This window comes from Zosterops lateralis (assembly GCF_965231275.1).
Source record: "Zosterops lateralis genome assembly, chromosome: 6".
NCBI classification, from domain to species: Eukaryota; Metazoa; Chordata; class Aves; order Passeriformes; family Zosteropidae; genus Zosterops; species Zosterops lateralis.
In genome coordinates, this window is record NC_139761.1 from 33,010,110 (window position 1) to 33,037,829 (window position 27,720).

General features: G+C 37.9%; 1 protein-coding gene across 8 annotated transcripts in view; it reads left to right on the forward strand.

Moving 5' to 3' along the window:
- GPHN (gephyrin) overlaps window positions 1–22,353 on the forward strand; it is a 270,007-nt gene extending 247,654 nt beyond the window's left edge. For 4 of the 8 annotated variants that reach the window (XM_083864320.1, XM_083864322.1, XM_083864321.1 and 1 more), the window contains 7 exons: window positions 2,784–2,855; window positions 12,260–12,347; window positions 14,362–14,435; window positions 17,106–17,170; window positions 18,431–18,534; window positions 19,716–19,812; window positions 21,421–22,353. In XM_083864320.1, coding sequence (XP_083720446.1) covers window positions 2,784–2,855; window positions 12,260–12,347; window positions 14,362–14,435; window positions 17,106–17,170; window positions 18,431–18,534; window positions 19,716–19,812; window positions 21,421–21,554 — 634 coding nt within the window. In that variant the 3' untranslated portion in view covers window positions 21,555–22,353. The remainder of the gene's footprint in view (window positions 1–2,783; window positions 2,856–12,259; window positions 12,348–14,361; window positions 14,436–17,105; window positions 17,171–18,430; window positions 18,535–19,715; window positions 19,813–21,420) is intronic. The other 4 variants (XM_083864323.1, XM_083864324.1, XM_083864327.1 and 1 more) reach the window with 1 other exon arrangement.
- Window positions 22,354–27,720: the final 5,367 nt, after the last annotated feature.

The window sequence follows — 27,720 nt, forward strand, 5'->3', positions numbered from 1 at the left end:
TTCGACACAAGCATGGGCTCCTTTCTAAATTAGCATTTTTAGAATCACAGCTCATGACAGTAGTAGTAGCACATGACAGTGAACAGCAGATAATAAAGAGGACAGAATACTTTGAAAACCCTGTCTTTGAAAACAGAGCAAAATCTATTTGTTGGAGGAAAATAAAAATTACAGAAAATTACTGGATTTTTATGGTCTATTTTGAGGCCTAAGTTAACAATTTTAAAATTACTTGGAGAGATAAGTTCTGTTTTCAAGACAGCTTCAGCTTCTAGAGGCCAAAGTATCCTTCACTTAAATGACTTTCAACATTCTTAATGCCTAGAGCATACATAGCAATTTGAGTTCACAAGTCACTGAGAAATTTTTGATGCTTGAAATTTTGCTGATACCCTAGAAGAAAATAATGAAAACTAATAAAAGCAGTAGACACAGGACAATCAAAGAAGTGGTGAACACTGAAGGTGGGTCGCTGTGTCAGTGATAGGAATCACTTACAAAACTGGGTTAAGTATATTGTTAATACAGCCAAATAAGAATTGATATATAGAGGATTAAAAAATATGAGTAAAATCTACAGGATGGAGGTTTATATCCTAAGAAGCAAAGATTTAAGAAAAGATTTGAGAATCATCTAAATACAAGTTCTAGCATATAAATAAAGAGCTAATCTCCTGTAGGTTATTTTTGTCTTTACCTTTGTATTCCCAGGACAAGAACCATTAAATTTCTTAAGTGGTTAAAAGATAGACTGTGTACTAAAGTAATACCAGTACTCAGGCTGTTTAGTTCAACAGATGTTCCTACAAGATTACTTGATTTCCTTCCAGTAATACTGAGCCACATGGACAGTAAACTGAATAAAGTTTCTGTTTCAGCACCAATGCCTATGTATTCAAGTTAGACTAATTCAGAATGTAAGTAAAGCAAAATTTTAACAGTGACAGTAATTAGTTATTAGGAAACTAAATCAAATGCTTTGATATTTAATTTCAAAGTGAGATTGGATATTTATTTACCATTCAAACAGATGCAAGCTCAGGGAGGTTCTCACACTATTCTAAACACTAAATCATTAAAAAAAGAGAGTTATTTCTTCTGGTTGCAGATAATCTCTTTAAGTATTATTTCAGAGAATTAAATTAATTTTTGTATTATTCTAATGGACAATACATAGTAGAAGCACAAAATCGGAAGACTAGTACCAGCAGAAATTACACAACAGAGCTAAGCATCATGCTGGAAAATATTTTGGATTTTTGAGACTGCTGTCTGTAATGTTGATGGTTAAACCAGAATCTAGGATCCTTCATTAAATCTGAAAGTCTTTTGTGTGTCACTTCATGACACAGGGACAGACCCTGTTTTGAGAAATAAAGATTGACTTTGTTACTCTGGAAATGAATAGAATAGCAAATAAAGGGCTGAAGCCATTTTAGGAAATGGCTGTCTTGGGAAGCCTGTCAGAAAGAAATGGACATCTAAACTTTTAACATGAATAATTTGAATATTTTTCCATCACTTCCTATCAATATTAGTATGCATTCAATCTGACAGACTTCTTCATGAACTATGAGGAGAAACATGGCATGGATTTACAAGGTGATAAAAGCGGATTTTAGACTTCAAGTTGGCAGTGACTGTGGGCATGTGTAACAGTAGTGGAGGGACATTGGCACAGCCTTCTTCTCACATTCCTCAGTCAGACAGGACATGAGTGTGCACAAAAGTGATCTTTGAAATGCCAGACTGAAGCTGCCTTGTGCAGGATCAGCTGGCCATGGACTGGGGAGGCAGATTAAATTTATTGTTGTTAACTGTCCAGTCAGCTGATATGGAGAAATAGCTCAAGAGTCATTCAGCGATGACTGATGATATTCAATCATGAATATCTGATTTCAGGGGTTTTAATAAATCTTCATGCCCAATGAAGATTTTTTTACATTTTACATTTAATTGCCCTACATTTAAGAGTATAAAAACATAATTTCTGTTCATTGCATATTTCTTTTACAAAGGACACTATCTAAAAATATTTTTTCACTGAAAAACTGACTTGGAAGAAGTATATGTAAAAGGTAATGCTGCTTTCATAAATTGGGAATTCATAGCAAATCACTAATTGTTTTAAATAAGGTCCTGATAGGAGTAACTTTCTCAGTTTTGGACATTTTTTCTAATCTTGCCTCTTGCAGCAAGGTATGAAGCTTCTCATGAATGAAGTGGCATCTTTATTGACTATGGAGTTATAAAATTAGGATAACTACAGCTCTTTCCCCCTTGTAGTTAAGAAGGTGACAGTTATTATATCTTGAGACCTAGTTCCCGAATAAGAAGCTAAAAGTGTGAGTAAAAATATTTCAGTGGGGCCCATCTCCAAATATTTTCCCATTATCTGTGGTCCTCCTTCCAAAATGTCAAGTTGTTTAACACTTCATTTTGCTTTGTTTGGAAGTCAAGAGTAAAGAAGTTTCTCCATAGACACCGCAAGGAAAGATGAGCTATGCTTTGTTGGCATGCCCAGTTGAGCCTAAATCCTTCCGTAACTTTACTCTTCATTCCTTGTGAGAAGCCCATCCAAACTGTAACAAAAAGATGTTCCCATGCACTCCCTTTCTCTCCCATTGGCTGGCCTTGCAAAAAGGAAGCATTTCCCATGGTGATTTTGAATATCTAGAGCCACCAAGGGGGACACAGCTGGGCACAGAGCTTCCCTTTGACCCCAGGAGATTCTCTCCTTCCCTGGCTCTTTATTATACCCCTTCTGCTTCCTTTACCCTCAGGAAGCCAGATGTTTTTAAAGAAGAAGGGACACAGAGCTTCCAGAACACTGCGGAGACAGGCCTACCAGATTGGTGAGCACTGTTTTTAAACCACTTGGGACGTTGAGGCACGTGCATGCTCACAGGCAGGCTCGGCCAGGTGTCTGTCAGGGCAGAGATTGGAGCACAGATCCAACCAACATGTGCTGTACAGGAGCAGATGGTGTTTTATTCTGTCCATTAAGTAGCACTGCCTTTTCAGTTAAGTTCTTATGCACCAGTGCACTGTAGACTTACGTGGCTCCACAACATTAATAAAATGAAAATGTTTACATTACTCATTAGTAGCAGCAAATATCTTGTTCCATCAAGGCTTTCCCCTTTTAAAAACTGAGCAGATTAGCAAAAATCCTACTTGAAGGTAGTAGTAGAGTCCAGGGAGTCACTGTTATGATTCTTCAGTCATAACAGGAGTTGGACTTCAGTGATCCTTGTGGGTCCCTTCCAACTCAGGATGTTCTCTGAGTCTATGATACTGCATACTTGGTTTTCCACTACTATGCTGATCATCTCTGAAGCAGGCTAACTGGAACATTCAGGAAACCTCTAAACTATGCACTATGCATTTTTTCCAAAATACATGTGCAATTATATGCCATGTATTACTTAGGGAGATGGCTTAATAATGTCGATTAATTTTCAGAACTTGCCCTCTAATATAGGCCCAAGGAGCAGGAGTGATGACAGAGGGGGAGAGTAAACCATCTGTCATTTCCTCCAATAACAAACAGAAAAAATGAGTTTCTATAGTTTCATTCATGTAGGAAATAAAAATAAGTAGAAAAGGAAAGAAAATCCTATCAAAGGCTAATACCTGAAAACTTCAGATGTGAGGATCCTCACTGGGGTAAATGGTCCGATTTTTGTAAGAAAAGGTTGGAGGATTGGATTATAGCTTAATGTTTGCTTTGCATACTAGAAAACAAATTGCTGTTCTCATGAGTGAGTCAATCTGCCATATTCTTAGCTTTCAAAAAACTGGTTCTTGTTTAGCAATTAGCTATTCATGCTGAAGCCAGGTTGTTATAAATCTAGGTTTTCCTTATGTAATGGACTAAAGAGATCAACCCACTAGAACCTTTTGCTATACTACACATCCAAAAAATAACTTAATTTATGAGAATCTGCAGTATTTAAAACATTTTATATTCATTTGAAGAACATGATACAGTTGGCCAGATTTATTTGAATTACTTAAAAAGATGGAATCTACCAGCAGGTGATGGACTTGAAATTCCTCATACAAGTCAGTTCACACCTCATTGCTACTGCATGAGCCTTTGGTCTCTTCTAAACCATGCAAAGGAAAGCACCGACAAAAACTAGCCCCTAGAACAAGTCTTCCTACCCAAAGCACGAGCAATAAAAAATGCTTCTGCTTCCAGAACAGGAGAAAAGGCAATGGGCATTTTGCTATGTTAAAAGCATCTTTGTGCTTGAAGGAATATGGTCCAGTATTGTAGAGATAAATGAAGTTCTAGTTCCTTCCACTAACTAGCAGCTGTCAAAAAAATTAAGTTGCTGGTCTCAAAGTTTCTCAGGTCCTTCTCTTTGCTTATTTCTAACACTGTAGTTTACTCTTCTTGGGGAATTTGTATTTTTTTTAAGTAAACAAAAATCAATGTCACATTTCATTTGACATTCTTTTAGGACATAGGTGATGACAGAGAATTTTAAAAGGTGTTTTTATATTGTCTCTAACCTGTGGCTTCCAAATCATTTTTGTTTTGGGGACAGACATTTTTCCAAGTGATTAAGTTATGATTCTTTAAAGGGTGGAGCTTCCTAGAGAAAGCCTTCATTTTGAGGCATTGCTTTTAGGGACTGCATTTCTACTGTCCTAGAGACATTCATACTGTAGATCAATAGCAGTTACACTAGTAAATGCTTACTGGTTTACAGGGGGGAATGAAATTACTTTAAATTCCTTTTAAATTTATTTAAAATTTACTATTACACTTGAAGCTAAAGTAAAGTGAAAAGGTAAAAAATTCTTTGATAACAATGCTATTTCACCATGTGTCAGATTTGGTGATATTATTTGCTCTATATAAACAACTGGCACTAATTACATCTATCATATATTTTACTTTCACTTGTATCAATACAAGCTAATACTCATTTCATTGGTGCTTTTGTTGAAAGAAGTGCAGAACCACAGTTGCCCTTCAGACTCACCAGTGCACTGATACCCTTACTGATGAGCAATGTCTTTGACATTGATTATTATATTGTGTGGTGTAATCTTCACTCATATTATTTCAACTCAGCTACAACTGTTGAATATTTTCTACTCCAAAAGTGAAAACTTCTCAGTGAATCAATATTGACTCACTTGATTTGTAAGAAGGAAGATAAAGTAAAAATCTTTACCGGTGTAATCCCATCCAATTTCTTAGAAAAATTAACGGATTTCTGGTAAGTGTAGTGATAAGGTTCATTATCTTCAGCCAGCAAAATTAGCCAGGGATAGTTTTTTAATTAGTGGAAACCAGCAGTTCTCAGGCTGCTTCTTACACTCAGAGGACACACACTATACTGGATTTAGAGTGAATTAAGTGCTCACAAGTTAGTACAATGGCACAGCACCTGAAAACAGCCGCTATCAAAGCTTCACTCCTGTTCTTTCAGCATTTATCGAAAAAAATTACACTTCACACTGAAATGCTTGCAGATGAATGTACACAAGCAGCAGATAAGGATGTGATCAAGGACCCTTCATGCTGGAATGTGCCTGGAGTAAATAAGCACATGGCTTCTATGCATGAGACCTTTTCCTGTAGCACTCCCATGGCTATCTGTTTTTCTGACCTCTCTCACCTTTTGTCATTCTGGCATATATATGAGTGGGAGTCTTCTGAAGCAGGTCCAGGAAACAGTAGGGGGAAATGCATTATCATCCAGATATAGAAAAAACACTGAAGGCATTAGACAGCTCTCATGGTTACTTCAGCAAAAAAGTTGAAGAGTTCTATTTGAAGGCCTCTGATCAAAATCCCTACAAGTTCAGAAATGTAACATGAAAAAGAATACTCTGCAAAATAACATTTATATTTGCAGCAGCAGCAATTAATGAACAGCAAAAGGTACCAAAGACAGATTCTTTTAAATTGCTGTCAAATAGACAAAACTTACATAGTCATGTTGAACAAGCCAAAAGCTGCTGTAATTATTCCAGCTTTCCTCACAAGCTGGCCTGCTTTTCTAGGGAAAACATATTTCATCTGTTCAGAGTGATCCAGGGAAATACCACGGAAGGTAGGAGAAAGATACATTTTGAGAACATGATGAAATACATTTGAGAATTTTGAAACACTTACAGTTTCAGAAGTGTGTCCATATGTTACTACATACAACAGCAAAATTGGATTTTCTTCTGCTTTCAGAAACCATGGTAGTCAAACACACAGAATTCCTATTACTGTCAAATATTCACTCATTGAATTGCATTCATTGAAATGTATTCATCGATTTGCATTCAATATTAGATTCTACGGAAGTTGGCTAAAAATAATGTTTAGTTGGCTAAAAGTAATGGCATCTATGCACCATTCTGCATCCTGCAAATTACTGATATGCAAAATACTCCTCTTGACCATGAGGTGAGAAGTGGGTGACAGACTTTGTCTTTATGCCTCACTGCATTCATCTATTCATTTTGAAATCTGTCACCTCAGCCGAATGAGCAGTTAAAAAATGAGAGTTAATAATAAAGGATCAAATCCATATCCCATCTTTCCTCAAGAAGAAATGTCATTGAGCTTGATGAGATCTCTGAGTACAGCAAGTAGTCTGTTGGTTATTTGATGAAAATTTTAATTGGGTAAATATTTTGTTATTTTGGAGGTAAAACTAGAATTTTGACTGGGATCTTTGCATGCAAGGGGAATTTCTGGCAGGTCTTTGTACCCCAGTTAAACCTGTTCCTCTGGAACATCTGTTTAACAGATAAGAGACTTCCTAAGATGCAAACCACTGTTGCCAGTTTGTGGATATGTGGGAACATATCCAGAATGTACTAAACTCAGGGCACCTCCAGACTTTGGAAATTTGCAGTCAACTACTGTAGTTTGGAGAACAAGCAGGACTACTTTGGTCTTTAGTGTGATTGTGTGGGATCACTGCTAGGCACTTCTGTTTTCACTGTGGGTCCAGGAATCTCAGAATTTGTGAAGAATCATGTCTTCCGGCATATAACTGAAACACTTGAGCTACTTTCAAATAAAGTAAAACAGTAGGCAAGAAAGTTTGGCCAGCTCTGCTTTTGAACTCACAATAGGCACTTGTGCATGCATCTGGTGCATTATGGTGCATGTGTATCTTTCTGTATCTGTGTCCAGTGTCTCTATAAAGCACACAGGTTTAAGGTGCTGACTGTGATGGTGCATGCACACATTTTGCAAGTACAGGTTACCAGAAAACCTGGGTTTATAAAAGCCCAGGCTGCTGCATAGAGAAATACAAGAACCACAAGTGTTTCTGCCAGTCACCCAATAGTAACAGCTGTTTATGGCATTGGACAGCAAGGACTGGAAGTGACTATCAGGTAATGAGGTTACATTGAATGAACGAGACTGCTGTGGGAAAGAGCATGGTAGAAATGGTCCTGGAAATTAGTAATGAACTGTGGATTTTGTACTGTGACAATGGCTTGATAAGTCAGTCATAACTAAAGGTTCAGTTTTAACTGGGATCTCTCATTTTATTGCAGAGTGGTAGGTGATTTTTTGAACATTTGCTGTTATTTGTTTTCTATATTAAATTATAAAATGGAGCGGTTTAATTGCATGTATCAAAGTGCTGCTGTTAAGGGTTGTATCACAGAAAAAGCTGACAGATTGATAATTAATGACAGTGAAGCACAACAATAGGATCAACAAAAGTGAATTAACATGCGTTGATTTCTATGTGAAAGAGAAAATTACACAGTAATTTAGGGTACTTAAAACACAGAGAATTCTTTGGTCTTGACTATAATGTAGCTATTTCTTTTGAGAGTGGAAAGGAGAAAATTTCCATGGCTGATGTCTATTTTAATGAGGCTTGCATCATTTTCTTGTTCAAGCTTTAAGCTTTTTTGTATATCTTTTCAGTTCAAAGACAGCTCACTTGACAGCTCAAGTGTTGAATAAGTTTTCCACAAACTAACTTTGATAGCCAGAATTTTTCATTAATCCAGAAGGTGTTCCTGCTGTACTGCCATCCTGCAAGTCCTCTCTTCAAATCAATGAAAGCAAGTGTCAGCTGCTTACTGGATGCTTGCTGCTGCCGTTACACAATAGTTACCTGCCAACTAGTTTGCAGATTGTACTGTACCATAAAAATTAACAAGAAGGGTCAGGAAACTGGGATAGTAGGGTGGATACTCTGTTTATCAGACTGACAAAATTAGCAGTGAATATAAAGATAGACTTAAAAATGCATGCAAATCACTATGCAGCTTCAAAAATATATGTACAATACACATAATATTTGTGCAGACACAATCTGCTCTGAGTGAGAGAAAGTTTGGATTTGTTCCTTATTTATGAATAGTTTAATAGTTCCTTATATGAATAGTTTCATAAACCATATGCTGTCCTTAAATAACAAATGTTCTTCAAGGTATTAACAAAAGATGATTCAATATGATCTGAAACATATCTGAATATAACTTTTTAAATAAGTTGCAGCATGTTAGAAAAGAACACTCCCTTTTTTTGCACAATGTCACTCTGACTTTGAAAATCACCAAATGAAACAGAGTAATTTTGCCATCTGGAAATTAGACTTGCCATCAAATCTACTTTGCATTGATTAAGGTATTCACCGTTATATTTGAGCAAGTGTTACAGTTCTGTCCATGAAGGAAAAAAATCCAAGAATAGCACTTTGACAAGCTCTTTTTAAAGGATTTATTGAAGTAAAATAGGCTGTTAATCTAGCTAATCCAGCATCCTGCCCCTAGCAGTGGGTAGGGCTTCAGAATATAACTTCTGATTTGTACCTGCTCAGACAGTGAGTGTTATTTCTCAGCTTCATGACGATTTGTCACCTGCCTTATAAAACAATCTTGCCATGTTATACTCAGATGCCAAAGTTATCTTGTCAGTTCTCTCAGAATTTATTAGTTTTCATAATTTATTCTCTTTCCATGTCAATCTAAAGGAGTAGCTGCTGTTACACAACAAATGAAACAAAGTTACCTCGTTATCTGATTAGATCAACTCAGTGTTAATATTTTTATTATGCAATTTGAGTAATAACTCTGCATTAAGTCCACTAAAGGCAAGAGAAATGTCCACTACAGTGTTGATTAAATATTGCAACAGGTGACTCCTCTAAGGAGTGTCTGGTACTAATTGCAGAGTCATGGAACTACTAGCCTTAAGTACAACATAAAGTTAAGCAGACCTGAGTGACAAAAAGAAGTCTGCCAAAAATGTCAAAAAAGAGACATTTTCTGCAACAGCAAGAGAGGGAATTCTGTCTCCTTTTTTCAGAATAAAAACTAAACTAACATAATCATTCAGTTGATTGCAACAAAATCTTTACCACTTTTTTTTTTTTTTTTTTTTTTTTGCAAGAATTAAATTCATTTTGCAATTATGTTAAAGATGATATGCAGTGCTGTTGGCTGGGTAAGTTTTAACAGTAAAGTTTTTTAATGCCTTGCACTATACAGATGGTAAAGAAAATAATTTAAAATGGTGAAGAAAAGTATATTATACAGATCATTCTACTGGAAATTCTAAAAATGCACCAAGTCCAGTAATATTCAGCTTTTTACATGACAAAATAAAAACACCTGAATGATGAACTAGTCCAGTGGTATGCTGCCCTCATAAGGAAAGATGTAAACTGAGTCCTCACCTGGTATGTGTTTAGACTTATTGGGAGAGGGAGGGGTGTTTATTGATTTTTTTCTTTTGCTAAGTGATTTAATATATATACAAACACATATAGATATTCTGTATGTAAGTAGCTGCATTTCCATTCTATTTAACTTTACAACAGTTAAATATATACTTGTTTGCTTTTTACTGTTCCTTCCATTATTCTCAAACCACAACTGAAAGCAAGCCCGCTTCATTATCCAGAATTAGCATGTCCCCAGACAGGTAGTCTTGCTACCTATGAATAACTTTTAAATAATTAAACAAGATAAAATGAAACAGCCTGGAGCAACCTCCAGATAAGGTCCTCAGCTCCATCACAACCTAATGAGAAAAATGTACTGAGAGCAGTGTTAGGCTAATGATAGTGGCATATGTCTGGCTGCTGAGCCTCAGGAATGCCAATATCGACCTCTGTAATGAATATGTATTCCTTGCTGCATTCCAAGCAGCCTCATTGGCAAGGATTAAGGAATACTGAGATCTTGAGAGACTTTTCCTATTACAAACTCTATAATAATCTTAATATCTTATTACATACAAATACTATTTAGACAATCAATATGAGACAATTGGTTTTGAAGAAGTAGCCAGCAGCAGACTTGCTTCTTCTTACTTTCCTGTAGTGACTACTGAGGACTTGTGCTGAGTTTTGGAGAAAATGATCCTGAGATTTCAGAAGGGGCAGCTGATAAAATGCCTGTTTCCTAAAGAACAAAGGAGATGGTTTTGCTTGAGCCCATTTATTTTCTCCAAAAGAAAACAGTTTAGGTGTTCTTTGTAGGCCATTCAGAGTATCCAGGATACCCAGTACCCTAAACAATAGCCATGATGCACTGCAGCCACTATTTCCTTTTAAAAAGAGGTAGTGTATAATTCTATTTTATTGATTGCAGTCTACAGCAATCTGCCCTTCTTTCTGCTGTATCGTGTTGCCTACCTCTTAGGAAGCAATCTGATCCTGGAGAGGGGTGTAACCCAACGTAGATAATAAAGTTGTGCAGGATGACTACATTGTGATGCCAAAGAACATGATGCTTCAGTCAATAGACATTGTGGAGAGTCTTGAGTCTTTCTGCCTGTAAGGCATAACTAGGGTAGAGGACACCCGAGGGCTCTCTGGTGAGATGAGGCAAGTGCAAGGTTGCACACACTGAGCTATTTACTCAGTGAAGGAGTGCACTCCTTCCTGTGTCACATAAATTGTAGTGCACACAGCACCATGTCATGCTAACTGCTGCTTATATTTCACTGAACCATGGGCAAAGAAAGGATGCTCAGAGGAAAGAATTTTTCTTTCTGAGACATTTGGAAAACACACAGTTTCTGCTAGTCTCTGAAAGGTCAACTAGAACTTGCATAATATTCCTAATTTTTGTGTTTTCAACTCAAACTCCAAAATTACTGCTTAGTTATACTTTCAGATGAAATACAGCCAAAGCTCCTAAAGGACAGCCCTCATGCCATTTTCAGCCTGCATTCATTACCCACAATGGCATTTTGTAACTGTAGTATGGTATTTACCTGAGGTGCTGTATTCCAGGTGAAGGCCTTCATGCAGTCACTAGCATTACTGCCCATTCTTTCAATGGCATTCTAAGTAGGAACAGCCTCCCATGAAAAACTTTCAGGATCACTGAAGTGAAAACATACTGTTGAAGAAGCAATACCTACAGTCATAGCAACCAGTCAGCTTCTGGTCAGTTCACAAATGTTAAATGCAAAGTATGAATTTAAAATGTTGGAAATGTTTTTGATTCCTTTGGACCTGTGTGAGTTGTATTACTGAGTTTCTCCACTGCGTGCCTTGAAGCTCTATATTAGCATTCAGTACTGCTCTTAAATATCTAATCCTCACTTCAAAGTTTCCAGTTTAGATCTAAAATGGAAAGAAAGTAATTAGGACACCAATACACTTCACAGCTATATTCTTTGTATGGAAGAATATCATAGCTCCCATTACACTGTTTCTCATGAAGGTGAACAGACCTTTTAACAAGATGGATTGTGGTTTTGCAAGCTGAAGTGGATATGTACGGGTGGCTTTGCTGCAGAGCCCTCTAACAGAGAAGAGAAACAAAGGGTTTACTGCCACTCTTCACTGATCAAAGTTGGAAGCCAAGCCTCACCCCCATTCTTGCACATATCAAATAAGCTAGACAGGTAGTACTGCAGCCTGCTTGGTGGTCAGTAATTTTCATGTGTCGGGTGCCTTTATATATCCCTGTCAGTTCATCTAAGCCGCAATTTGTATCACTACCTACTGTGCCAATTGCATACTCTTAGACACTTGTATTAGCATTCTTCAGTCCCAGTCTAAAGTATCCCACTGTTCCTCTTGCAAAGCTTAGACAGAAAGGGGCCAAACAATGTGGCATTCACTTAATGAGATTGCAGTTCTTGAATTGAACAGTGTAGAATCTTAAGAAGAAAAAAAAATTCTCTTTTTTTGTATTCTCTTAAAACATGTGTGTATATGAATCTGTATGTGTGCACACAGATTTATATTACAACTCATAATAATTCCATGCCACTAATCTGCTTGCCTGTTCTTTCCTGTAGCCCAGATGATTTACTGAATGCACTGAATGAGGGTATCAGCCGTGCTGATGTGATCATTACATCAGGAGGTGTATCTATGGGGGAAAAGGTATGCAAAATTTAAGTTTGACTTCCTACAATATATGTAAGAATTTCAAGGCAGAGTCTGTCATCCAAGCTACTACCTTTGTATTAATGTTTATTGAAAATGGACCTTGCTTTTATTGGCACAATTACATATGAATTAGTTAAGAAAATATTCTTCAAAGCTCATTCCCTTTATTCTTGTTTCTGTACCTATAGTTGACATAGTACAACAGAGAAGCCTTTAATTCTTGACATGAGTGATTTACAAATGTGTTTTTATTTAAGAAACTATTTATGTAGATGAGGAAGGTGCTGGGTTAATAGCACATGAAGACAATAAACTTCATTTTTAGAGCAGGTAAAAGGTAGATAGAATTAAGGTGCTTTGAAAGTACTTAGAAAAGCAACCTAGGTATATAAATAGCATTTTTTTTACTCAGCACATCTGTTTCCTGAATGTGCCAAAGCTCTATCTGTTACAAAAATAGTTTTATCACATTTTGCACCTGATAGTCCTACAGACAATACATATGAGAGCCAGTGAGCTGATATATTTGCCTTTTGAATCATTAACAGAATAGTTGATTGAGTTCCTGTTGATTATCCCTGTGCCAAAACCATCAAAGAAAATAGGGATACACAGATGCTGGTGGGGCATAGATGAACCTGCAGGACATTTATTAATCATGACTTATGCAAAGGAAAACTCAAATTTCTTTTTGATCCCAGGTTGAATCTGTGAGTTCGGCAGGTAAAATAAACATCTTTTATAACTAACAGATACTAAAGACAGTCATTAGGAGGTGGGAAACATGACTCCTGGTTTTGTTTACTTTTCTGAGTAGAAATCATATCGTTGGATGCATAATGAAAATAGGTAATTAATTAAACCAGTGCAAATAGCTTTCAATTACTCCCATTGTCTCCAGTATGCCTAGAAAACTAATCAAGGACAAATACTGATCTTTAAATTGGGAATGTGACAACATAGTGCAAACACAGTAACGCTAAGAAGTGGCTGGGCTGCTGAATGGTTTTACAGACATTCAGACCTTCAGCTCATTTCTCCCCAGCCTGAATTGAGGCAACAGCCTAAGGTCAATAGGCTCTACATTCCACTGATGGTCTGCCCTCTGATACTGAGCTTTCTACAGTTTTAATTAAATAGCTGTGAACATGCAAATAGTAAACAGAAAGTAAAAGAGGCGTTAATGCAATTAATAATTAAGAATTAATGCCTGGCTGAGATGAGTTGCTGCTTTCCAAGTATTTGAACACAGGCATGCACAACAAAAAGGGCTAACTGCCAGGGAGTTTCAGATTTACAGTTTTCAAAGTCTGTCTTCCCAGATGAGTGTTATGGCCTGTGTTTTTAGGCTCACTAGACACAACAGATAGGGTACTACCTCTTTAGGCAGAGAAATTGTCAATAAAGATTAAACAAGTAATTCCATTTGTTTTAATAACTGGATCAATCATATTTTTGCAAAATCATTTAACCTGAACTCATTCACAAGCCACCCAGAATTTCTTCTTTCTAAAGAATGTTAAACCAAACCACTGTCAATTAGACCATTAGACCCAAGAAATTACAACAATTACAGTATCCTGGAAAACTGTGATTTCAGTATACAGTATTGATTTCAAAAGTAGCAGGAGATCTCTAAATCTACAACTAGATAGTTTTCATGGCAAAATTTAAATACCGTGATCATTTAAAGACTTAACTTTGAATTGTAAAGGGTTTTTTCCATCTTTGACATAAAGAATGTTTTAGTAGTAGGTATTTGTGGGGTGCTCTAAGATTCTGATGCTGCAGATGGATTTTAAGATGGAGTCAGGTTTGGCACCTAAATGAGTCTGTTCTTCTTTTACAAAACATTTTCTTTCAAATACTGGAAATTCCCCACTGGGCTGTAGCACTTACAGGATATGCAAATTTTCATCTTCACTTGATATTAATTAATTGCTTTGAATGCTTAGATGATGTAAAGCCACTTTGATGTTACTTAATTTATTTTTTTTTAATTAAACAGGACTATCTTAAACAGGTGCTGGATATTGATCTTCACGCACAGATTCACTTTGGCAGAGTTTTTATGAAACCTGGGTAAGAAATCTTTCTGCTTAGGCAGCCTAGATGGAGGCTACATTGGGCAAAATATCCTAGTGAAGTGCTTCAGTAGATTTCACTTTTCTAAATATACTGTAAACCACAGGATAGATATATGTGGGAAAAGCAGCAAAATCAGTGTTCTTCAGATTAGTCATCATGTTTATGGGTGAAATTAACTGGAACAGAGAGATTATTTTTTATCAGTAAGAGATGTTTCTCTGATAACTGTTGCAAACCAGGTTTGGGGACTGGTGGGAAACCAGCATGGTATAAACATTGCCACAGCCTTCGGTGTGATCACAGAGCTCACATTGACATTACCAGGAAATAACCAGGAAATATAAGGACATTAAATGGACAGTTTGCTTAAAGAGTATCTCATTTCACTTCAAAATTTGCATAAATTATATTACTACAAGCAGTTCCTTGAGAGAGGTGGAATAACAGCTAATGTACAAAGCTTTGTCTAATTGGCATATTGAGCATGGTAATTTTAAAGTAAGCAGAGTCCTTTATGTGTTTCGTTTGCCTCAGAAAACTGTTTCAGCGTTGCTTTTTTATGCTGTGGCACTGCTCATCAGTGAGTCTGGGAGTGTGCTCTGTAGAGAGAATGAAAATCACGCATGTTGAAAACAGAGAGTTGCCTTTTCTTCACAGTAAAAGAGCAGAAATATGTCTGCACCTCTGCCTCACTCCTTGTGGAGGGCAGTTTGTTTGCAAGGTGGGTCAGGATGGTCCAGCTACACAAGATCAAGCACAGCTTTGCAGAATGATTCCCTCTAGCCCAGAACTGCTGTCATGGAGCAGAGCTGCAAGTGGGTGTTTGCTGTAAAAACAGACAAATACTTTCACTGTCTCTGCTACAGTCTGGGAAAGAACTGCGTGTGGGCTTGGTGCTTGTGCTGCTCCTACCACCACCTCCTTTCCACAGAAGGACTGAGAGAGCTAAAAGCTTGTTTCCTCCTCTGGTGGAGGTAGCCCAGGCATGGAAATTCCTCACTGCTTCTGTCATACTGCTACGACTGATGTAGGGAAGTCCCAGAAGGAGAATCTGCTCTCCAGTCTCTGCTGCTGACAAGAATGGATAACTTGATTTAAGAATTCAGAGTATTAAATTCTGGTTCTGGCTTACTTGTAAGCAAATGTAATTTTTTCCTCTGGTGAGTCCTCTCTAGACCTGCAGCAATAAACTTTTAATAACTAGCTGGAAAAAGTTCAAGAAATGGGTGTTTTCCCTAAATGTCCCTTTTCATTTTATGCCACAAGAAAAGTATTTCTTATTGTTACTGAAACATTTGCTCCTCTGCTCTTACTGAGAATGTAAGCACTCTCTTTTTTCATTAGCTGTAGTGCAATAGCAAATATTGTATCTTGGGTTTTATTAACTGCTTCTTAAAAGATTGTAGATTGTGCTTACTATATTGGAAATATATCCCTTGAGTAAGTTCCAAGAGTGAAGTCAGAATTTGTTGTATGCCTGTATTTGATGTGCTTCATCAGTGCAGGGTGGTGCCTAGCATTTACCATCCCTCCACTTGGTCTGAAAGTCACTGAGCTCATGTAAGGTTATCTTGTCTAGCTGCACTGACAGAAGGAAGTACTGGAAGATTCTACCAATGATGGTGTTGAAATGTCATATGAGAATTCAGGGTTTCCAGTAAATATAAATTAGCAATTCAATTTTTTATCCATTGGTTTTGTGTACTGTTTGTAACAGTTGGAGATCTGGCACATAGCTCCCATCATGTTAGAGGCATTTTAAAACAGGAACATTTTAACACTAACTTCCCCTGGTAAATAGGATATTGGTGAGTCTTAACAGATACTAAACTAGGTGATAATGCTCAAAGTACAGCAAACCTCCAAAGTTGTAAACTATCATCTGCTGACCAGGTGGTAGTGGTCAGCTCAAGATAAGGCCAAGGAAACTAGCCAAAGTATTGCTCCTATAAGGTATAATTTCTAATGCTTGAAAGTATTGTATTAATATAAATTTTTTGTTTCGTGGATGAGTCCCTTTTCTTTGCCAGGCACATTCTTGAGCTGTCACATTACTGTCCTATTTGTGTAACAGTAATAGCCCTCACTGCAAGTCACCAAAGATCACTCAGCAGCTCTGAAAGGCAGAGAGAGCTCTTCATTGATAGACCTGGGTGTCACCTGGCTGCAGCTCTGCCCATGTATCTGAATTCGTTCACCTGCAGACTAGCTAGTGTTTGCTGCTCAGAAATACTGCTCCTTTGTCAGTACTGCTGTAGAGACTGGAGTAAGAGAATTAGTCACCAATGTTATAAAAAATTGGAAACCCTTATATGAAAAAAACCCACAGCACTGTAATTGCATAATTCCAGTATTACTTCATTGTTAATTGGCTTCTAGCATGAAAACAAGATTTAGATTTTTGATTACTAATTAATTTTATTTTAGATATTTCTTCTCCAAATTTGTGTACTTAAAACTTAAGAGTTGAATATCAAGAAAAATTATTCTGTCACTTCCGTCACCACAAAGAGAGGATTATACCTCCAGTATGGAGTATAAGCAGCAGGTGCTAATGGACTGCCAATAGATGTCCTGTTCTTTTCTTTTCCAAATGTTTTAAATAATATAATTATGTTCAGTCAAATTGTAATGCAGATACTAAATAACTTTCTTTTTCCATAGCCTGCCAACAACTTTTGCAACTCTGGATATTGACGGCGTAAGAAAAATAATCTTTGCACTCCCAGGTAAGATGTTTTGTGGATTACTTTTGTTCCTGTGCATAGATGACAGACATGAAACAGAATAGTGACACTTCACAGCACCTGTGCCTGGTGTTGCCCCTGAGGAAGGTACCTGTAAGATTTGCTCAGAAATTTCCAGAAGAGATGGACTTGCAGGGATGTGCTAAGGAGATCTTTTTTGTCCCTGTCCTCAGAATTTTTTGGTACAGATCTTACAATTTCTTTCATCCAACAATCTCCTTACATTTTTCACAGGGGTGTTTTTTCCTACAGCTCCCTGCGCCTTCACCATCAATATCCTGTGGGTGTAAGTCAGTGCATCCACTCTGACATACTGAAAATGGAGACAAAAATGAGGGAGTGCCAAGGAACATGTCACAGAATATTTTTGTTTATCATGCTCCTGCTGTGGAACCAAAAGAGGGCAGCATGGCTGCACAGCTGCCAGCTGTGTGCCCTGGGAAAGCACTTGTCTAGAATAAAGATTTCCTTATGGATTTCTGTCCTTCTAAATGAGAAGGATTTTATTCTTATTGCTCTGGCTTTCCATGAATTCTGACTACACAAGAAATCCTGTTCTTGATAAGCTGGTGGTTTTCAGATGTGTCTCTAGTGTTTCTACCCTTTCTTGCTTTAGTTGCTGAAGTACATTTTCTTTCTGGGGGGAAATCAGTGGAGCATCCATCTGATCATAGTATTTACTTTAAAATGGTTGTGTAGAGAAGATCAGATATGCAAGACAGTAGTGTTTGACAGGTGGTCAGAGGTGTCAAATACACCTCTCTTGTGAGTCAACAGAAAACATATAAATCAGTAGGACTCCCCTAAGAATTTTTCCTAAAGCATTTTGCTACTCTGTTAGGGAATTGAAAGTTATTTTTCCCTTGGTGTCTGGGAACCATTAGTCACGAATAAAGAGCCCTGTCAGGGTAGAGCCAATAACTATGCACAATTAACTCTGCTCCAGCCCCAGACAAATGTAGGCATAGGACAAAGGTAGCAGAAAAACAGAGGCAAATGGTGGGGCCTGAGGAACATCAGGAAATTCTGCTCGGAGCAGGACCTCGGCACACATCATCCAGAGTGTAGCTTTCAACAGGTGTACTTGCCACATGCCACTGCAGTCTGTACTGTAAGCAGTACATAGCATGGAAAGCTCTGTAGAGTCCATTAAAATGAAATTGCTATAAAGACATGAGCTCACTTTGAGCATTTCAGAGTAAACCAAGAGGGCATCACCACCAAGTGTTCTTTGTCCTACAGGCAATCCTGTGTCAGCTGTCGTCACCTGCAATCTCTTTGTTGTTCCTGCACTGAGGAAAATGCAGGGTATCTTGGATCCTCGGCCCACCATCATCAAAGCCAGGGTAAGGAGCTTGTCCTCTGTTTAAAAATTCTCTCAAGATGTTGAAGCACAGCTCTTTGGGCTCTGAAAGACTGTTATGTTTATGGAATCTGAGCCCTAGACTAGTTCTGGCAGTGGAAGGACGTTCACACAAATAGAGGCATATTCTCAGTCTCTGTTAATGTTAATATTGAGTCCCATGATTTTTTAGAGTTAGATGGCCATCTAATGGAGCAAGATATACAGATGCAGAGGCAGCCATTTGCTAATCAGGCAGGAAGGACACTCTACTGTTTAAAAAAGACATTTGTTTTAGGCTATGGTAAAAAATGCAGAGTAATCTGAGAATATCTAGAATTAGATAGTTCTGTATCAGCAATAGAAAATAAAAACTTTAAAGCCTTTTTGTTATTTATATGAGAAAACCACATCACCACCACCCTAAGCAATGTAAATTCCTTAAACTCTTCTCACTTTTCTAATAAATTATGGATAGTGTAACTCTATTTAATATAGATTCAAGGTATGTTATTATAATGTCTTCTTCTTCTGCTGCTTTTGATTCAAATAAAGTACCAAGGAATACATCACCTTTTGTAGTTTTCTTAGTGTTCATGGCTATGCACTTTTCTCTTACAGCTTATCCCGTGTCTCTCTTTTGTCCTTCCTCAAGCACCCAGATTTTAGCTCACAGCTAAAATATTCTAAAAGAGAAAGCAATTTGCAGTGACCTTCACATTTGCATGTATTTTCCATTATGAGCCATCTCCTGTATGTCTTTTAGTTTCTATGACTGGCCATTTTCCTTTTGTCAGAGCTAGCAGGATTTTGAATGAGAATAATTTTTTTTTTCTTTATGCAATGTAATCCAAAGAGACCATTAGGGTTGTTATTTTAGGCTTTTTTTCTACAGAAATACTACCTGTAAACTCTCAGTAAAGGAGTGGCTTTGGAATATTCCACTTAAAGCACAGAGACTCCTTCGATACTTTGATGTTGTAATATCACAGTCGTATTTCCTTAAATACTGCAGTCTCTGCCTTCTACAGCTTTTAATCTTGCACTAGACACCATCAGACCTCAAAACACAAGTTTTTAAAAGGACTGTTTCCAAGGAAAAACAATTCAGCAGATTATTCCATTATCTTAGACAGTGCAATGTGAATGCATGACATGTTCATCCTTTCTTTTTTAATCCTACAGTTATCATGTGATGTAAAATTGGACCCCCGCCCAGAATATCATCGGTGCATCCTGACTTGGCATCACCAAGAACCACTACCTTGGGCACAGAGTACAGGTCAGTGCCAGTCACACAGACTGACAGAAACTCACACACAACCTTGCCTTCTTAAAGATGTGTCTGGGAACAACCAAGAGTGTGCACATTTTTTCCACAGAACCTTCTTTATGCAGACTGATTTGCTGACACACTTGCACACATGCATACACATACATTAGTACAAAATTCAGTGCTGATATGGTTTGTCAATTTAACCATTAAAACATTCATTTGAATAACCTGCCTGAATACACACAGACACTACACCTGTATTCTTGCATATGTGCACACATTCCTTTTTAATAAAGTGGATAAACATCCACTAAGCTTAGTTGCAGTCAGGCACATTTGCTTCCTTGTGCTGTTGTGCATGTACTCAGCAAACGCTTTGGGGCAGAGGTAGGAGCAATACAAATAAAAGAAATGCGAATTTAGCTGAACTGGAAAAGTAGGAAAGATAGCAGAGACTCTAGATGTTCTCTTAAAGCAGACTAAGGATTTATTAGTCATGTTTTCCTCCTAGGAATACTTCTGGATACTCAGCTGCAGTTGAGTTAAATAGTAGATTTGAATACTGGTTTAGCTATGTACTGCTAGAAAGCTGACTGTGACACTTCTGCAAGAGATTTAGGTCTTTAAACAACTAATTGTCTTTTTGCTACATCCAAATAGTTCAACAAAAAGCACTATATATGAGTCTCCACAGGGAAAAGATTAGTTCAGTTCTGGGGCCCTCAGCACAAGAAAGTCATTGAGGTGCTGGAGAATTTCCAGAGAAGGGCAGTGAACTTGGTGAAGGGTTTGGAGATCCAGTTCTATGAGGAGTGGCTGAGGGAGCTGGAGGTGTTTAGCCTGGAGAAAAGGAGAATCACAGGAGATCTTATCACTCTCTACCATCACCTGAAAGGAAGTTGTAGCAAGTGGGGGTTGGTCTCTTCTCCCAGGCAACAAGTGATAGGACAAGAGGAAATGCCCTCAAGCTACACCAGTGGAGGCTCAGGTTAGATGTCTGGAAGAATTTCCTCTTGAAAGGGCTGTTGAACATTGGAACAAGCTGGCAAGGGAAGTGGTGGAGTCACCATCCCTGGAAGAGTTCAAGAAAGAACTGGACATGGCACTTAGTGCTATGGTTTAGTTGAAATGGTGATGTTCTGTCAAAGGTTGGACTTAATGATCTTGGAGGTTTTTCCCGACCTAAATTATTCTATTCAGAGAGAATAAAATTAATCAAACTTATCCTAGAACAGGATATTAAAAACATTCTAGTCTGTGCTGATTTTAGTGTTTGTACAACTGGAATAGGTGTACAAATTGAAAAATAAAGTAATTTTGATATGATTAACAATTTACTGGGACAAGATGGATAGTACAGATAATGTGGAAGGCTGGATAGGAAAGCAATCAGCAAAGAGAGTGATGGTTTTGAGATCCAGTGCAGTGAGATGCTGACTAAATCTCTGCAGAGTTCTCTGTTTCCATCTACCTTGGAACAGCAAGATCCCAGCTCCATGAATAGGTTAGCCACATAAACATTTTCACCATAACAGCTTTTGTTTGTTGCATCGTGTTGCAGCATTTGGAAGTAACTGAAGATTCAATTGAAATTGTTCTGCCTCTCTCCTGTAGGGAATCAGATGAGCAGTCGTCTGATGAGTATGCGCAGTGCCAATGGACTGTTGATGCTACCTCCAAAGACAGAGCAGTATGTGGAGCTTCACAAGGGGGAGGTGGTGGATGTCATGGTCATTGGAAGGCTATGATGTCACCAGCAAGAGCGAAGCTTTGATGCATGTCCACATATCATTGACTGTATCCTGTAATATGCAACGGCACAGCTAGTTTTTCCGATTTGGATAAAAGTTGATCAGTATAGTCAACATCTTGAAATATATTTCAAATGGAATTTAAATAAATACCTTTTAAAAAAAAACTTTAAAACAAATCTTAACAAAGAAATTTATTCTGATTATATCAAAGCAACTTTTTCCTTTTCTTGCAATTGCTTTGTGTGTTCAATGCTAGTTCTAATAGCGGTAGCTTTTAGTAGACAGCAGTAGGTGCCTGCAGAACTTGTGTTTTTTCTCATCTTTAAGATACAACTACTTACGCTCTTAAAACAAGGCTGTCTGCTTATTTATACTAGCGTAGACAACACTTGGATTTCCCTTATTAGTATGCTTCATAACCGCTTCACAGAGAGCTTCTGCTTGTTCTTTATCTTGTATCTCGTGTTGATGTGCACAGTGCCAAAAGCGGAGTGGCTGCGCTGGGAACCCAATGAAGCCCCGAGGTTTTCTCACCTCGCCGCGCATTCAGGGATGTCTCTTGTCCCGGCAGCCACCCAGCTCAGTACTCTTGGGCAGTAACTGGATACCTTTTATTTCAACAAACAAAAAAATTGCTTCCTTAAGTGCTGACAGCCTTTTTAACCAATACATTTAAAAATGTACAGAATTAAAAACTAAAAAAAAATCAAAGACTGATCTTGTACAGATATTAGTGTTACCAGCATTCGTGTGGAAATTAAATGAGCAAAGAAATAAAACTAATGTTAAACAACTCTGTACCATAACATTTTCTGTAATGATATTGAAACTTAAATGAATAAAAAAAATCCTCAATCATTATTTAAAATTTCACCTGTTCAGCCTTGTTGTTTGAAACAAAAAAGCCATGATTTAAGAGGGTATTTGGGGTGGGGGAAGAGCATAAGGAGGAAGATAAATAGTATGCCCAGTCTAAGGCCTTCCCTCATGGACAGTGTCATGAGTGAAATGAAACTACAGCATGAGCTCTCTCGCACACCTCACAAGGGGCAAAACAGAAGCAGCACTTTGAGGTGGGGTGGGGTTACAATCAGACTAATCAAAACTGGAGAGTACCTTTTTTTCCCCATCTAAGTTTCATAGCATTTGCAAACAACTCTTGTGCTGCACTGGCTCTAATTTGATAAAGTGTTCTTTTTCTTTTTCCCCCATGAGATAAGGACTTTTCAGCTCCCACTAGATTGTGTATTTTGGTAGCTTCATATTTCATCTGGCATTAATACTATAGCAGTGCCCTACAACACCTTGTTTCTTGAACTTCATGGGTAAAATGCTATCCCACAAACTCCATTTCTGAAGCCAGAGCATTTATCCATCTTTATCTGAAGACTCAGTCAGTGAGAACACAGAAAATTTGTTTCAAATCCTGACTTCCACAGTGGACCAGAGCTGTAGTTCTATGATAACTGCAGAGGGCAACCCTCAGGCTAGTTTTAAAACCAAACTCTGTTTGCTGGGAAACTCCCTGTGTGGGCCATTGCAAAGGTTGAAGGCAGGTAGGCATGCACTGTGTTTGGAGGAGATCCAGGGATTGATTGTTCAGAGGAGCAGTAACACAACTTGCTGATCATATTTTTTTGTTCTGGACTAGGTGTCCGTATTTGTGATCTCTCTGTGTAGCAGCAAGGTGGTACCAAATTGCCATGAATTCATGGATGCTTGTTTTTACTGTACTGTAGAATATTTTAAACCACAGAAGGAGGAAAGAGGTGGGTTAACTCATTTCTGAGAAATAATGCAGAACACTGCCTATTATAAGCCAAAGGATTATTATAATGTAGCTAAGGGTTGTTCTAATAGGCAGCATATGTAATGAAAATCAGAAGTTTATAAAGGACACCAAATAATAGAAAGGCTTACTAGCAGTAAAGTTCAATAGTTGTTTTAAAGGCAGAGTCTATTCCTTGAGTATATGTATTTGATACATTTGGTCATAGAACTTTGTATTTACTCTGAGGATATATATGTGGGAGAGTGTTAAAATGTCAAATGAGGAGTCAGAGCCCAAATCAGGCTATGTTATCAAGCAAAAATTGGGGATGGCAATGATCCTTATACTCTTACCTGACATGAAACTAAGAATAAAAAGTAAAAGAGTAGATGTTGAAATGCTCAAGCACAACATTTGCCAAAAACTTTATTTTACCTTAGCTGGCAAATTGAAGCTAGTTTTTAATATCATGGAGAAAAAAATCATGAAAATTGTCTGTCATTTTTGCTGGCACTTTCCAAACATTTTTGATAGACTCATCACAAATAAATTCAGGAATAGATTCCCTACCTAATATTTCTTTTATGAGGGTACTTTATACATTTCCCAAAAGTCTAGGTAAGAATTTTTTTGCTTGAATGCTTTGTATCTACAGTAGTCTCCTTGATTCTAAAGCCAGCTGGTGTTATTCCCATGTAAAAGGTGAAACCGAAGGACTACAGTTTAGATGTGGAAGAGCATTTCTGCATGTGCTCAAAAAAAGCAGAGACTTCTCTAGTAGAGGAGGACAATCAAAGTCACAACTATTGATGACAAAGGGTTTGCATGGGCAGAACAGCTGTAGTAGCTGGTGGTCATTAAAGCAGAAATCTGTAGAACAAGGTATAGCTTCCCATAGCAGTATTCGGTCAATAAGTTGCAATTAAGTGCCTTATCCTCATGATGAAGAACATGATCTCTAATAACTAATCCCTCACCTTCCTAGTGCCAGCTGGTCTCAAGAGACAAAGCATAGCATTTTCAGCTTGATACTGTCAGCAGCTGGATTTCCATATTTAGTCTAAGTGAAAAAAAGTCACACTGGTGTTTCTTCTGTATTTTCTTATGGGTTTTTTTTTGCTTGTTTGGTTGGTTGTTTTCTTTCAAACTTGACTGTTGTTTTCTAGTAAATCTATCCTAATGTCCTCTCAGAGATGAGTTGTCATGCTGGATTTAAAGTCAGCATTGGAATGCAGGCAAATCTTGGGTAATTTGTGGGGAGGAAAAGCCTGCACATTTTGCCAATGTTACAACCTCATGAGCTGCTACTAGCTGTATGTTTTCTGGAAGGGCTCAGTGACTCATATTCGGCCTTCAGGTAAGACAGAGGTGTATTTGTGCCATATTGCACACAAGCTGATAAAGTTCTTGGAATATAAAGCCTTCAAAAGGTGATGCACAGAGGCTCAGTAGCTCTCTAGTTTTAGATTGATCTGGCTCAGATGACTTGCTTCATCCCAGCACTATGTAGCAATACACAGCATGCTCTGTCCCCATGCAAGGACTTCTGAATTTCCATGGACTCAATGTGTATTTAAAGATGTGAGCAACCACCTAATTTTTGCAGAGTTAATTCACAAGCAAAACTGAAACCTTATCGTACACTACTAACTGCAGATTATCTGAGCATACCACAGAAGAACAAAGATATTAGCCTGATCTTGATAAGCAGGGATTGAAAAATAAAGTTACTTCAAGAAAAGTGTAAGATAAAATGAAAGGTAAGTATATATAAAGACATATTCACATATATATTAGCACACAAAAAATTGCCCCACTGGACTGACAAGGAAGCATGCAAAATGGTTTTTGCCAATACCTGGCATTTTCCTCATGCAGATTTTACTGTGGCCCAAGACAATATAACACATTATTTTGTGTCTGACAAGAACCTTTCCTATCTAGTTCTGTCTGTTTTGGCAAAGTAACCAGTGACTTAGTAATTTTGAAATGTTGTGCTGGTTGGACCACTAAGGGGGACCCAATTTTGCAACCATGTGCAGACCAGACAGTGGGCCAAGAAGCAAACATGGACATTTTCAAACCCACCTCCCTACACTGGCAATGTCTGGTGCTAGCAGGAGAAGCTTCAGTGGGGCTACTTAAGAAACTGCTGAGAAGGAAGCAATGTAAAGCCAGAATCATCCTTGCCCTGTGTGGCCTGTGCACTTCTTTTTTTCTTTTTTTTTTTTTTTTTCTTTTTTTCTTTTTTTTTTTTTTTAATTGTCTCTGTGCAAAAAAATGGCCAATAATTTACACCTCCAGAGAACTATAAATGCATGGCAAGATAATTATCCAGCTTCCAAGTACTACCCCCACCCAGTGTTTGTGGCAAAAAAGTCCCACATTTTCACAGTGTGAAGCAGCATCTCCTCTGTTTTATTCTCAATCTGCCATCTCCTACTTCTGTTTGATGCCTCTTAGTTTTTTTTTGTTGGAATAGACAATGAGAAGTCACCCTCACTTTGCCACCCATAATTTTATAGATGGCTATCTTCTGAATTAAATGTCCTAATCTATGTAGTCTGCCCTTTGTGGTCGCAGACCATATCCAAGGGTCTGTAAATTGGATGTTCTCTATCACAGATTCTTGGAACCATCAAGGTTGGAAAGGACCTTCAAAATCAAGTCCAACCACCAATGCAGCACTGTCACTGTCATCCCTAAAACATATCGCCCATTCCTGTTGCTCCTCTTTTCACCCTCTTCAGGTTTATTATGTTCTGTCAGAAACAAGGAGATCAGAACTGCATACATATTAAAAGGCTATCTCATACTAATCACATCATGATGACTTCTGTTTGTTCTCTATTTTCTAATAATTTTTGTTCTTCAATACTTCTGACTGATATGTTTTTATGGATCTTAAACATCTCACACTTTATTGGTAGTATTCTTATTTTCCTTTAAGAGATAACCTTAAATTCTCATGCTTTATTGGTAGTATTCAACCTAGGAACAGTAATTATAATTACAGTTTAAGAAAATAATCTTCTCATATGAGTAACTTTACTTTTATCTGTGTTAAATTTGCTTAGCTGTTTTAACTCACTTCCACTCAATTTTGAGCAATCTATCTGTATTCTTGGTCCTGGTGAGTGGGTATCTTCCTGGAATTTAGTTGCCTTCAGTTCAATCTGATAATGGAGACTGCAGTGATTACCTCCATTGAGGATCTGTTCTATGTTTTGTGGGAAGACCTGCTTAACAGCTATGCTGTAATATTGATACTTTACCTTATTATGCCTGATCTTTTCTTATGGATTCTTGCCAGCTAGATTTCTTGCTGCTGCTGACAGCCTCTTCAGCTATGCTCATTTCAGGATGCTGTTGCACTGCTTTGGAGAACTGCCAGATGACCAAGACCATCCTCATGTATTCATGGAGATGCTGCAGAGAAAAGAATTTGATTTAATATTTTCCTATAGCTTTCTTGTATTTGGATGAAGCTGCTGGAACAGGCTTGTTCATGGTCAAGGCTGGTGATCAGTCTTCTGGGATGTGGCTCTGCAGAGCTTCATGGCTTGGGGCATGGGCTGCACTCAAGAGAATGAGCTTGGGGAATTGTGTGGGCAAGTGAACTGGAGCCAATGCTGATGACAGCAGGTTGGTTGTGGTGTACTGTGCTGCCTGCCAAGACTTTTGTGTCAGAGCTAGGTAGCTATTCATCACGAAAGGTATTGAATAATTAAAATAAAAATGGCCTAAGAGCTGTTCAACTGCCAATCTTAGGAGGGGAGAGGCACACATGCAGATGCAATGGTACTTGAGCCCATCTAACTAAAAGATAGCTGGCACTGTACATTCATGACTGACTTTCTGTAATTTACTCCCTAATGGCCAAATCAAATCAATTTGCCCAATGTGCTATGAAAAGCCAGAGAACAGAGCAGAAGATAAAATTTAATGTGCTCTTGGCAGTCTGCATTGCTAAGGAGTCATGCTGCAGCTTTCTCCATTAACTGGATTTTTTCGAAGAGGTGGTGACTAGGGTTAGATTAAGACAAAAACCAAAAACCAAAACCAAACCAAACCAAAAACAAAACAAAACAAAACAAACAAAAAAAATACAAAAACAAGGAAAAAAGAGAAACAAACAAAAAAAACAACCCACTCCCCAACCAAAACAATTTTTAAAAAGCCAAGAAAAGTCCTTTGTTAAGGGATGGGATAAAAAGCAGACACACTAACGATCACAAAGAGGATGGTGGGTGGGCAAACCCAAGTAACACCCAGCCCAAGCTTCTCCCAGGCCCATCACAGCAGACAGAGAGGAGGACACAGGTACAGGGCAGGTGGGAACCCAAGATCAGGACTTATAGGGACACCCTGGCTGAGCCCCTCCCTGGG